Below are 11,152 nucleotides of genomic sequence, written 5' to 3'. Positions count from 1 at the left end.
GTCATTCCTCATCTCTCACTCTCCCTTTCACTTGGAAGGAAATTAAGTTGATTGGAATCAATTACACTGAAGGAACTCAAAAACTGCAAAATTAATGTGCCCCAAATGCTAGACATACAACCTTGATAATGCAGGGTAAGAAGAACACCCCATCATCTGTGCTGTCCTTTGTCTCATCTAGAAAATATTCTTCATTATAAGGAAACTGGATTTCTAAGTGGTTCAGTAGATTAAGCACAAGGTCTGGAGTCAGAAAAACTGAGTTCTTATGTGACCTCAGACACTGATTAGCTGTAGGACCTAGGGATAGTAACTTAACTCTGACTCAGTTTCCTCAATTGTAAAAAATGAGCTGGAGAAGAAAATGGCAAACCATTCTAAATATTAAAAACCTTAAAAACCCCAAACACAGTCATGAAGAGTCAAAAACAAATGAAACAACTGAATAACAATAAGGAAGTTAAATAAAATACATTACAAAATAAATTCATTAAACAAGGAATTCATTTCCTACCTATTCCTTGAAGACTCCCAATTACAAAATGACAGGTTCCATTTTAATCAGTCTTGACTCTGAGGTTGGCATCTTATTCTAATCAAAGCAAGGCCATATTTAAAAGCTCCACAAGGGCAGTGACAGGTGCAGCTGACTCCTTCCCACATCCACTATTATTTCAACTAACAAAGAACTGAGAAAATAGTGATGGGTGTCCTGGATATTAGCATTTCTCAAAACACTAGTTTCTGCTGTTTACTTGTTTTGTTCAAAAGGTAAAAACGACATTTTTTTGGAGGATGTTCAAGACCAAGTCTTCTTCTATGTTAACTTTAGCTTTCTCATCTAAGCCTTAACTATGTCTACCAGTAGGCAGGGTAACTATCTTCGAATTTTTTTTTTTTTTTATTGAAAGGCAAGGTGGTTAAGTGGCTTGCCCAAGACCACACAGCTAGGTAATTATTAAGTGTCTGAGGCCAGATTTGAACTCAGGTCCTTCTGACTCCAGGGCCGGTGCCCTATCCACTGCACAACCTAGCTGCCCCCATCTTTGACTTTCATTGATAGTTGCCTGTACACCAAGAACAGGATGACAAAGGAGAAAAGAAGACTGATAATACCATTAGCTGGTCCTCTGTCAAATTGTGAGGATGATGCCTCCACTACTATGTAGAAGCAGTGAGGGGATAGAGAGAAACGTAGAAAGTAGCAGCAGCAGCAGCAGCAAACAACTATTCTGTAAATGGGACATTATTACTGCTGGTTTTGTCTAGCTCCTTTAAGATATTTATCTCTAATTCCATCATAAAAGTCGATGAATAATGGGACTGTCTTTATACAAAATTTTTTATACAAAAAACTTTGATGAACTGTCACTAGGATCATAGTTCTGGAACTAAAAGGTCATCCATCTAATGCAATCTTCTCATTTTAAAGAAAAAGGAAATTGCTTCCCAGAAGGGAAGCAGTGACTTGACAGGGTCTGTGATCATAGACCCCACTTTTTCTGCTAGGCTACCTGCTGAGGGATGACTATATCCTCAATTGCATAAAGCATCATTCCACTCTCTCAATAGTTCTCAAACAGGCTGGACCTGTGAATCATGTCTATAAACCAAACAAGTCCTCAATAAATTTACTCCAACCACACTTATTAGCACCAAAAATCAATAAAATGATTGTAATCCATACTTCTGAGTATCTCTGCTAAAGCCTTGGATCATACCATTATTAACAAAGAGGGTTGTATGACTGTTGGCAATCTTAAAAGTATCCATGCATAATAAGCATTAGCAATTGGTAATAATAAGTTAGGAGTACTAATTACTTACAAGTACTTTTGAATAACAACAATAAATGTATAAAGCTATATATCAGACAAAAATCATACTGTCATATTTTAAACATTAACAGAAGAAACAGTCTGCAGCATGTGAGAGTGGTTCTCTCCTGTCTGGGTAATAAAGATGCTTTCAAAACTACCATTCTTAACCATTTAGTTACAATGGATTCCCATTTGCTTTAGAACATTAGAACCAATAATTATGTTGAGAATGGCTTTGTCATAAGGTATGAGATTCACTTTTTTCTTAGAACAAATATTAATACGATTACCAGAAGCAGAAGTAAGTCAAAGGACAATATTAAGCTGAGAAATTCTTAGAAATGTTGTTGAAAAGCACACTTCTACCAAAATAAAATTGCAGAGGTTCCCTGAAAGAGATCTATTACATTCTGAATTTCTTTTGCATTTTTTGTTTCTTTTCAAAATGAACTAGCAAATGTATCAATTTTTTATGAATTAAAATTTTTCTCTCACTTCTCCTGACAACCACAACTTCTGGATGATCCATCCCCTTTGTTGTGGTTTGTCCTTAGTTCTCAAAGATGACTATGACATCAAGGAGGGAGGTGATGCCAGGACCTACAAATAAGGTTGGATTTAGTGAGGAGAGTTCTGCAAAGACCCTAGATGCAGTGGAAGACCTTGGTTTTTTAAAGCTAGGTCTTTTCCAGGTCAGTTTGATGGAGACAATGCATCATCCATCATAATGTTTGCATATAACAGGGATTTAACATTGGGTACAGAATTAATTCCCATGTTGACCTAAAAAAATGAAATGTATGTATGTGGGTTTAGACATATATATGTATATATATACATATATATATATATATATATATATATATGTTATATAGGTATATATCTGTATAACAGCATTTTGGCCCCAACATACTTATCTTAAATCATCTCCAAAGTATATAAAAATATGCCTTTGATTTATAGAATGCCAAAAGTAGAAAAGGAACAATATAGACATCCATTGGAGTCATATGTCCTGAGAGTTGCCATCAGTGACTTTCTTAATTGAAAAAAATTGTTTAAAAAATTTTAATTTTAAGAAAGCTTAAGTTAAGTATTTCTTTTTTTTTTGAAAATTTAGCTACTGGGGTGGCTAAGTGGTGCAGTGGATAGAGCACCGGCCCTGGAGTCAGCAGTGCCTGGGTTCAAATCCAGTCTCAGACACTTAATAATGACCTAGCCGTGTGGCCTTGGGCAAGCCACTTAACCCCATTGCCTTGCAAAAACCTAAAAAGAAAAAAAAGTCGCCTAACTCAAGTAGACATTGATCCAACTGTACGTCTACCAGGTACTGGAGATCCAGTCAGAAATGGACCATTTCCTGTCCATTTCAATAGAGCACCTGAGTTCAGGTCTGGCCTCAGACACTTAATCATTACCTAGCTGGATGGCCTTGGGCAAGCCACTTAACCCCATTGCTTTGCAAAACCCTAAAAACAAAACAAAACAGAAAATTTAGCTACCTAAAGTATATTCCTTATTTTATACTATAATAAAGTCACATGTTCTAAAAACCCTAATATAAGTGAGACATGTATCTTAGTATCTTTAAAATCGAAAGAGATGCAGAGACAGAGAGACAGACAGATATGACACACAGAGTAAGAGACAAAGAGAGGGGCAGAGAGAGACTGACAGAGAGAGAGACTGACAGAGAGAGAGAGAGAGAGAGAATGAGAGAGACAGAGAGGACTATGGATTATGGATGGTGGAGAATGTTATCATCTACTTAATTGAACTTGCTTAAAATTTATGGGATAAACAAAAATCATTAATATAACAGTACAGTGATCTGTGTCCTTTCCAGCAGTATCAATTTTGAAGAATTTTACTGAAAGTCATGCCTTAAAAATTGAGGGTCACTGCCACAAGTGTGCATTGATAATAAACCACATTTTCCAACAGGAAATTCCATGAAGGTTACTAAGTCAAATTTTTTCAGTTGTCAGTCATAGTGCGTGTGTGCCTTTTGCAATTATTACTACATGAGCTGTTTTTATTTTAAAATAATTACTGCTTTATTCTAACAAATATAAGATAATGAAAGATTACTGTATTATATTCATTAGGCTATTTTATTTAATATCATATCTTATCACCTTGCTCAGTCAATCAATAACCATTTATTAAGCACCTACTATGAGCCAGACACTGTGCCAAGAGCTGAGGATACAAAGAAAAGCAAAAGACAGTTGCAACTCTCAAGAAGTCTACAGTTCACTGGAGGAGAAATGAAAACAATTGTGAACAAGCAAAATCATTATAGGAAATGATAAACAGGGAAGGTACCAGAATGAAACTAAGTCAGGAAAGCCTTCTTGTGGAAGATGGGGTTTTACTGGGGATTGGAAGGGAGACAGGAAAGCCAGGAAATAGAGCAGAAGAAGAGCATCTGAGGCATGGAGGACCCACAGAAATGGAGCACCTGATTGGAGGAGCAGCAGAGGAAGCAAGAATCATTGGAAAAGTAGTAAAGGGTTTGAAATGTCAAACAGATAACTCCACCCAAACCCTGAGAGCTATGAGCCAACCCCATGGGTGAATTCATTCTAGACAGAATCCCCAGGTCCTCTTCCTCCCTGCCCCAACCCCTGCCCTTCTACTTAGGGACCAAGCTGGCTAGCTCTTGCTTCCAATGACAGGAAATGGTCCATTTCTGACTGGATCTCCAGTACCTGGTAGACGTACAGTTGGATCAATGTCTACTTGAGTTAGGTGGCTTTTCTTTTTAGGTCTTTGCAAGGCAAACGGGGTTAAGTGGCTTGCCCAAGGCCACACGGCTAGGTCATTATTAAGTGTCAGAGGCCGGATTTGAACCCAGGTACTCCTGACTCCAGGACCGGTGCTTTATCCACTACACCACCTAGCCGCCCCTTATTAGGTGACTTATGTACGGCCACGGACCCAGCTAGTTCTGGACTTTCTCTCCTTCCACCTAGACAAGTGCAATGGCCTCTTCACTGGTCTCCCTGTGTCAAGTAGGATCTCTAGCGGAGGTGTCAAACACCCGCATAACCCACCACTCTCCTGAATGCAGCCTGAACCAGATTAAAATGTAACGCACAAATATGTAACAGGATCCATAAAAACAGACTGCAATAGATGATATTCTAAAATTTTTAAATGTTTTAAAATTGAGTTGATATGTAAGCCTCAGGACTCTCCAGGTAGTATTTTTCTTCCCTCCCCATCCCGAGCTGATCCATAGGATTCAGCTTCATTTTCACAATCTGTGCCCTTCCTATCTGCAGTTCTGAAATATATTCCTCTTCATATTCAGTGATGCCAGCCTACATGCCAAATAACATTCCATCCCCTCTCTATGTTTGCCATGGCTCAGCCACCATTCATGCTGGGGATCTTCTCTCTTCCACCTCTCCCTATTACAAGGCTTTGCTTCCTTCAAGACCCAGAGGAGACCACAGGCCTTTCAGAAGGGCCCTCAGCAGGAACACACCCATTAACCCATACTTAGAATTTCTTTTTCTGTCTGCTTAGATCTTGGCCTGGGTAAATCTGTAATTTCCTCTAAATGTGAAAGCAGAAAAGGGGAGAAATCTTGGTTCTAATATGCTAGTTATTAAATATAAGAGATAAAAACTAATTTCTCACAAAGAAATGCTCCATTTCAGTTAGATTTTTGGCACATACAAAGATAACGTAATTGTTTTCCAATCCAAGTTTATGCACACCTTGAAATATTATACATAGAGCTTTTATGTTTATTGCAACAGCCTACACTTTCCTTTCTTTTTTTTAAATTTCTTTAAGGCATTGGGGTTAAGTGACTTGCCCAAGGTCACACAGGCAATTATTAAGTGTCTGAGGTCGGATTTGAACTCAGGTCCTTCTAGTGCTGTATCCACCACCTAGCTGTCCCCTACACTTTCCTTTCTTAAAGTGTCTAGTACCTAAGCCACTAGTTTCCCATCCCAGTTGATCAACCAGCTCCAAAGCCTATGCCTTCATTCTGCCTGAGCCACAATCCAAGATGGACATACCCTTAATCTTACCATTGCCAAGAACTACTCTTACTTCCATGATCCATCTCTCTCCTTCCCTAAGCCTCCTCTTGGTCCTTGCTGTGATATATAATCAATCAAAAAACATGAAATAGTTCTGTCTCCACCAAAGCAGAACAAGAGCTCTCTGAAGACAGGAGCTATTTTTCCTGCTTTTTATCTCTAGGGCCTAGCCTACAGAGCACACAGCATAGTCTTTTTAGAGTCCTATAAAATGTCAAATATGGATCTTCCAGTAGCATAAGTGATTTCATAATACTTTTTTAAAGCTGTTTTTCTTTTATTTAAATGATGAAATGAATATATTAGCCAAATTTGCTAGAATTGTTTAGGCCATCATTGTTTCCTCTTATAGTAAAGGGATACTCAGCCCACTCTTAGAGCTAAGGTTCTGGGAAGGATTGGGAAGGATTCTTTATAGACATTGGCTTGAGCCCCCATCAAAAGTTAGTGGGTTCTTAAACGAAGGGTTACAAAACGCTTACTTACAACCCTAGAGGAGTAACTCATGAAAGCATACCAACTTGAACCAAGTAGGTAATAGTCCTGATGTACTCTACCCTCAGGCCCCAGATTCCAGTTAAGAGTTTTGGGTTCTGAGGGTTCCCGATTCAGAGTTGGAAGGGCCATTGAGTTCATTTTATTAATGAGAAAATGAAGTTTAAGAGAGGTGACTTGTCCACATACACCAAGCTTCTAAGTGTCTCTAGAGCCGGGATCCATTTTTAGGCAGAATTTTAACAAGATAAGTCAGGAAAAGTTTCACAGGAGAGAGGTGCATGAGCTACTTTATGAAGCCAAACACTGTGATGAGCAGGGAGGAAAAGGGAATGTACACCAGGCCAAGGGAACTGCTCAAATAAATATGTGGTGGCTCCATGGATTTTCAAATTCAGGCAGTGGCTCTGAGACTATTAGGTTAGGGTACAGAGTTCATGGAAGTAGAAAGAAATAAGGCTGGAACTGTTGCTGGGATCCAGATTGTGGAGGACTGGAAACACTGGGTTAAAGTTTTTATTTTATCCTGCAGATCACAGATTCTTACCCTATATCATGGACTACTCAAAAATGTTTTTTAAATGCATGGGATCACAATGGAAACCTATTAAACTGCAAGTTATCAAAATATTTTAAAAACAAGTTCGGGGACCTCAGCTTAAGAACCCTTGCTGGAGGCACTATAGGAAGTCATGGAAGATTTTTGAGTGGGAGAGTGACATGATCTCACATGAGCCTTACGAAGAGAGATGACTATTTTAAGAAAGACAGACAGAAAGCAGGGAGTCCAACCAGGAGGTTCAACACAGACCAGTTTGGGGAGGAACAAGGGTCTGCACTAGAGGTAGTTTTGATAGAGGGGATGGATACAGGATCAAGATAGGCTGTGGAAGGAGAATGCTTCATTCAGCCTTGGTTAAGGATCTGAACATGAGGGAGAGAAGTTGAGGATGAACTGGAGGTTAGGAAGTTGGGTGATTGAAGGCTGAGTGTCCATTCAATCTGGAACACAACATCACGGAGTCTGATCTGAAGGCTGCAGAAGGGCCTATAGTCTTGTCATACCACCTCACCATAACTCGGCTTCCTCGGCTATGAAGACAGCTGGACGAGGTCACCTCTTAGGTTCCTTCCAGTTCTATATAAGTTATTGTTAGTTGTGAAGAAAAACTCAATCTGTTTCTTGATTTTTTAAGAGCATTTATTTAGGGCCATTTGATTCCATGCCAGGCCCTAGATGAGGGGCTAGAAAAGTTGATGGACTATGTACAACATATACAGAAGTAGGGCTGAGGTCCCATGAAATGCAAACTAGTCAGTCACACAGATGATGCCTGAAGTGGAGGGCAGTGGGTTTTCCCAAAATGTGGTGTCGGGCCCATGAGCAGGCACACACGTGGTCAAATATGGGAAGATTCACCTAGTGGTTGTTCAATTGTCCAAAACTTCTATCTTGCCTTTTCTTCCTCTCGGTTGAGGAAGCTTCATATTCTCCACGGTGACCTCTCCAGCTATGCTGCTTTCATCCTCAGATTCAGAACTTTCTCCTGAATCAAGTTTTTCAGAATCAGAGCTGCTCACTTCCACCACGGCCACATCCTAGAAAATGGATCAGTCACCAAGGTCAGAAAGAAAATCTTGTCCTTGGACCCAGTGATTCCCCTCCCTGAACATCCCAAATGCCCCCAGAAGTGTCACCATCAAATTAAAATAAAACAAAAAGATTGAAGGTTATCTTTTCAAAGATGTTCTTATTTTGGGAGCTTCTTTGTAAGTGCAATGACCTAGAAATCTAACTGCCCCAAAGTTGGTAAGAAGCCTCATAAACCAAGGCATCTCCCTTTAACAGAATATGATCATGTCTGACATGTGGAAGGCCACAAGGGATTATAAAAGATATCTGCAAAGGTTGACATAAGATAATGCCAAGCCAAGAAAGGAGAACCATTTAGTGAACATGCAGATTAGAGAAATAGAAGAAGCTACCCACAAAGAGTCAGAAAAAACAAAGGGGGGAATCACAACCAACTGGATCAGAAAGGGAAAAACCCCACAAGTTGTCGAGTCTCACTAAAACTCACATTTTAATAATGTCAATAAATGTCTTTGCATTGAGTGTTTTTTAGAGATAACTGCTGAAGGCTTTTTTAAAGAACCCTATAGAAAGTTTGTTTCAATCCAATGTCTTATTACAACACAGAAATCAGCACTTGGTCTCACTCTGTTATCTCACACAAACAACCATGGATTCAGCATCAATCTTCAAAGTGTACTGAGAAGCACAAGGTTTCTAGTCATGCCCTCAGTTGCAGAGGAAGAAACCAACACTAAGGAGCCCAAGGAGTTTCCTTTCCCAGAGTCATAGACCTTTTGGGGTAGGGGCAGAGGGATAGATTTGAATCTAGGGATTCCTGTCTATGTACTAAGCATCCTAGGATCTCTCAGCCTCTATAAATCAGAGGTCCCAACCTCAAACACAACAACAAATCTCCAGCACAATGGACTTGTTTAACAGAAACCAAGGCACCCCCAAGTATTCTTACCATTTCAATGACTTTTTCTAGAGAGTCTTCTACATTTTCAATATTAAATAGGCCTGGAGGCCCTGCTGCCATTTCCTCTCTTAATTTTTTGTTAGCCTGCTCCATGTGAGGTAGGAAGTTCTTCACTCTTTCTAAAACTAGAAAAGGAAAAAAGGCGGCATAAGGTTATATGCATACTAAATGAGCAGTAACTTGCTCCAATCTCAGAAATGTAAATTCTGTCTCTCTCAGATCACTCTGCAAATTTAAAGGAATCCAAAAATATTGGATTACTCAGAATCTTACTTTCTTCTCAATTTTAAGTGTAGAATTCTAAGCATCTTCTCTGAGCCAAGGACAAGCAAGATACAAAGACACAATCAAACAGTCTCCTGCCTTCAAGAAGCTTAGATTCTATTGGGGGAAAAATCTGTAAAACAAGAGACGTACAAAGTATGTACAATGTGATGAGTGAGAAGTGAAGTTTTCTCTAAACTCCATTGAAACAATTATCAATTTTTCAATTAGTTTTGAAGTCAAAATTAAAATAAATTTATTCTTTGAAGCCACAGACACTTCAAAGTCAGAATGAGAACATCTCTAAATTTTTCTAGAGGTTAAAAGTGACAAGGCTACAGAGACAAGGAAACATCCCAGTGAGGCATAGAGAAGTCAGAAAAAGCTGTGGGATGAGGCTAAACTCAGAGATCCTTTACTGGATTGACCCCTCCACAATGAAGCTGTGTGGCCTTGGGCAAGCCACTTAACCTCACTGCCTAGGAAAAAAACCTTAAAAAAAAAAGAAATCCCTGGGTCAGGTGGATGTTCTGCTTTATTGCAGCAGGGACTCCTCAGAATCATGACTTTAATTGCACCAAATAAAAGACATGGGATTTTAAAGGAAATCAGTCGTACTGAAATAGTTTTTTTTTTTAATAGAAGCTCGAGGATCCCAGGCTCCGGCCCCCAGGCCTGCTCCAGTCCCTTCTGCCACTCCGGCTCCCCCATGCTGGTCCTCCCGCAGGCCCGGGGGGTCCCCAGACTGGGGGCGCAGGGAAGGCACTCACGGCTGCTCCTCTCCACCCGCGTGGTCCTCAGGCCCCGGCTCCGGCCTCCAGACCCGATCAGCAGCTTGTCCTGAAGCCCTGCAGGAGAGGGTTCCTCAGCGGGCCGGCCCGCAGCGCCCCTTTGTGCCGAGCCCCCAGCCCCCGGCCCCTCCACGCCCGCGTGGGGCGCCCGGGAAGGTTCCGGCAAGTCTAAGGCTGGAGAGCATTGAAGAATGGCGGGGGCAGGATTTGAATCCAGTGCTGACTCTAAAGGGATGGGGGGGCTCAAAACAGGGGGTGTCGGCAGGGGGGCCCGCCCCAGGCCGCCCGGAAGCACTCCCATTCCCCGAGGGCGGGCCCGCGCCCCCCGCCAGACCCCCCGCCGGGCCCCCGCGCCGCCCCGGCTCCCCGCCTCACCGCCTGCGCCCCCCGCGCGCAGCAGCTCGCGGGACACCGCGGCCTTCCCGCCGCCGGGGCTCCCCCTCCCGCCGGGGCTCCCCCTCCGGGCCCCCGGCTTCTCCGGCGCGGCCATGCGGGGCCGCGAGCGGAGCGCGGAGACGCCGCCCGGCGCGAGACCCGGATGGGGAAGGCTCGCCCCCGCGCCTGCGCCCGCCCGCACGCCTGCGCACTCGGCGCCCGGCTCGCCCCGCCCCCTCGGCGCCTCCGCGCTCTGGCGCCCCCGCGTGGACAGAGGCGGAGGTGGCCCGCTGGGGACCGGACCCGGCCTGGAAGATGCTGGAGCCGCCGGTGACGGATCCCCCGGAGCCGCCGGTGACGGATCCCCCGGAGCCCCCCGAGATCGGAGCTGAACGGAGGCCTGGGGACACCCGGAGACCCCTGAGGGGGGGAGCGGGAGGGGGAGGGGCGCACCAGAAAGGTCGCGGCATCCTTGCTTCAGAGCCCGGGGACCTCCGGCCCCAGTTTGGGGCCACGTCCTGGTTTTACAGAGGGGAAACTGAAGCCCCGGATTATTAAATCGTTTGGGAGATGGAAAGAGGGAGCCATAAAAGTGGGACCCCAAATCCGAGTGGCGCTGCTTTTCTACAGAGAGGGACTTGAGACAAGGACAAAAGGATATTTCTCGAATAGACCCGTGTGGGCCATAGTGAGTCTCCAAGAGGACACTTGGAGAGATCAGCAGGAAAGACAATTTCAGTTTTTGGTATAAATAGCTCATAACTATAAAAACTTAGTCTGGAGTGATT

The 11,152-nt window shown here is 42.8% G+C and overlaps 1 protein-coding gene across 1 annotated transcript; it reads right to left on the bottom strand.

Moving 5' to 3' along the window:
* Positions 1-3,784: 3,784 nt before the first annotated feature.
* LOC141509652 (NOP protein chaperone 1-like) lies at positions 3,785-10,538 on the bottom strand. The gene is made up of 4 exons (XM_074219339.1): positions 10,365-10,538; positions 9,969-10,046; positions 8,923-9,059; positions 3,785-7,978 (listed from the first exon to the last, which is right to left on the bottom strand). The coding sequence occupies exons 1-4, from the start codon at positions 10,477-10,479 to the stop codon at positions 7,811-7,813; spliced, it is 498 nt and encodes a 165-aa protein (XP_074075440.1). The 5' UTR covers positions 10,480-10,538; the 3' UTR covers positions 3,785-7,810.
* Positions 10,539-11,152: the final 614 nt, after the last annotated feature.

The sequence above is a fragment of the Macrotis lagotis genome, chromosome 1 (genome assembly GCF_037893015.1).
Source record: "Macrotis lagotis isolate mMagLag1 chromosome 1, bilby.v1.9.chrom.fasta, whole genome shotgun sequence".
NCBI classification, from domain to species: domain Eukaryota; kingdom Metazoa; phylum Chordata; class Mammalia; order Peramelemorphia; family Peramelidae; genus Macrotis; species Macrotis lagotis.
The sequence above is the reverse complement of the archived record's forward strand: the minus strand, read 5'-3'. Positions and strand labels throughout refer to the sequence as shown.

Excerpts from the sequence above, each read along its gene's own strand:
- LOC141509652 (XM_074219339.1), bottom strand. The coding sequence starts at position 10,479 with ATGGCCGCGCCGGAGAAGCCGGGGGCCCGGAGGGGGAGCCCCGGCGGG. Across the intron at positions 10,047-10,364 it reads GCGCGCGGGGGGCGCAGGCG|GGCTTCAGGACAAGCTGCTG; the intron begins GTGAGGCGGGGA and ends CCTCTCCTGCAG. Across the intron at positions 7,979-8,922 it reads TAGAAAAAGTCATTGAAATG|GATGTGGCCGTGGTGGAAGT; the intron begins GTAAGAATACTT and ends TCCATTTTCTAG.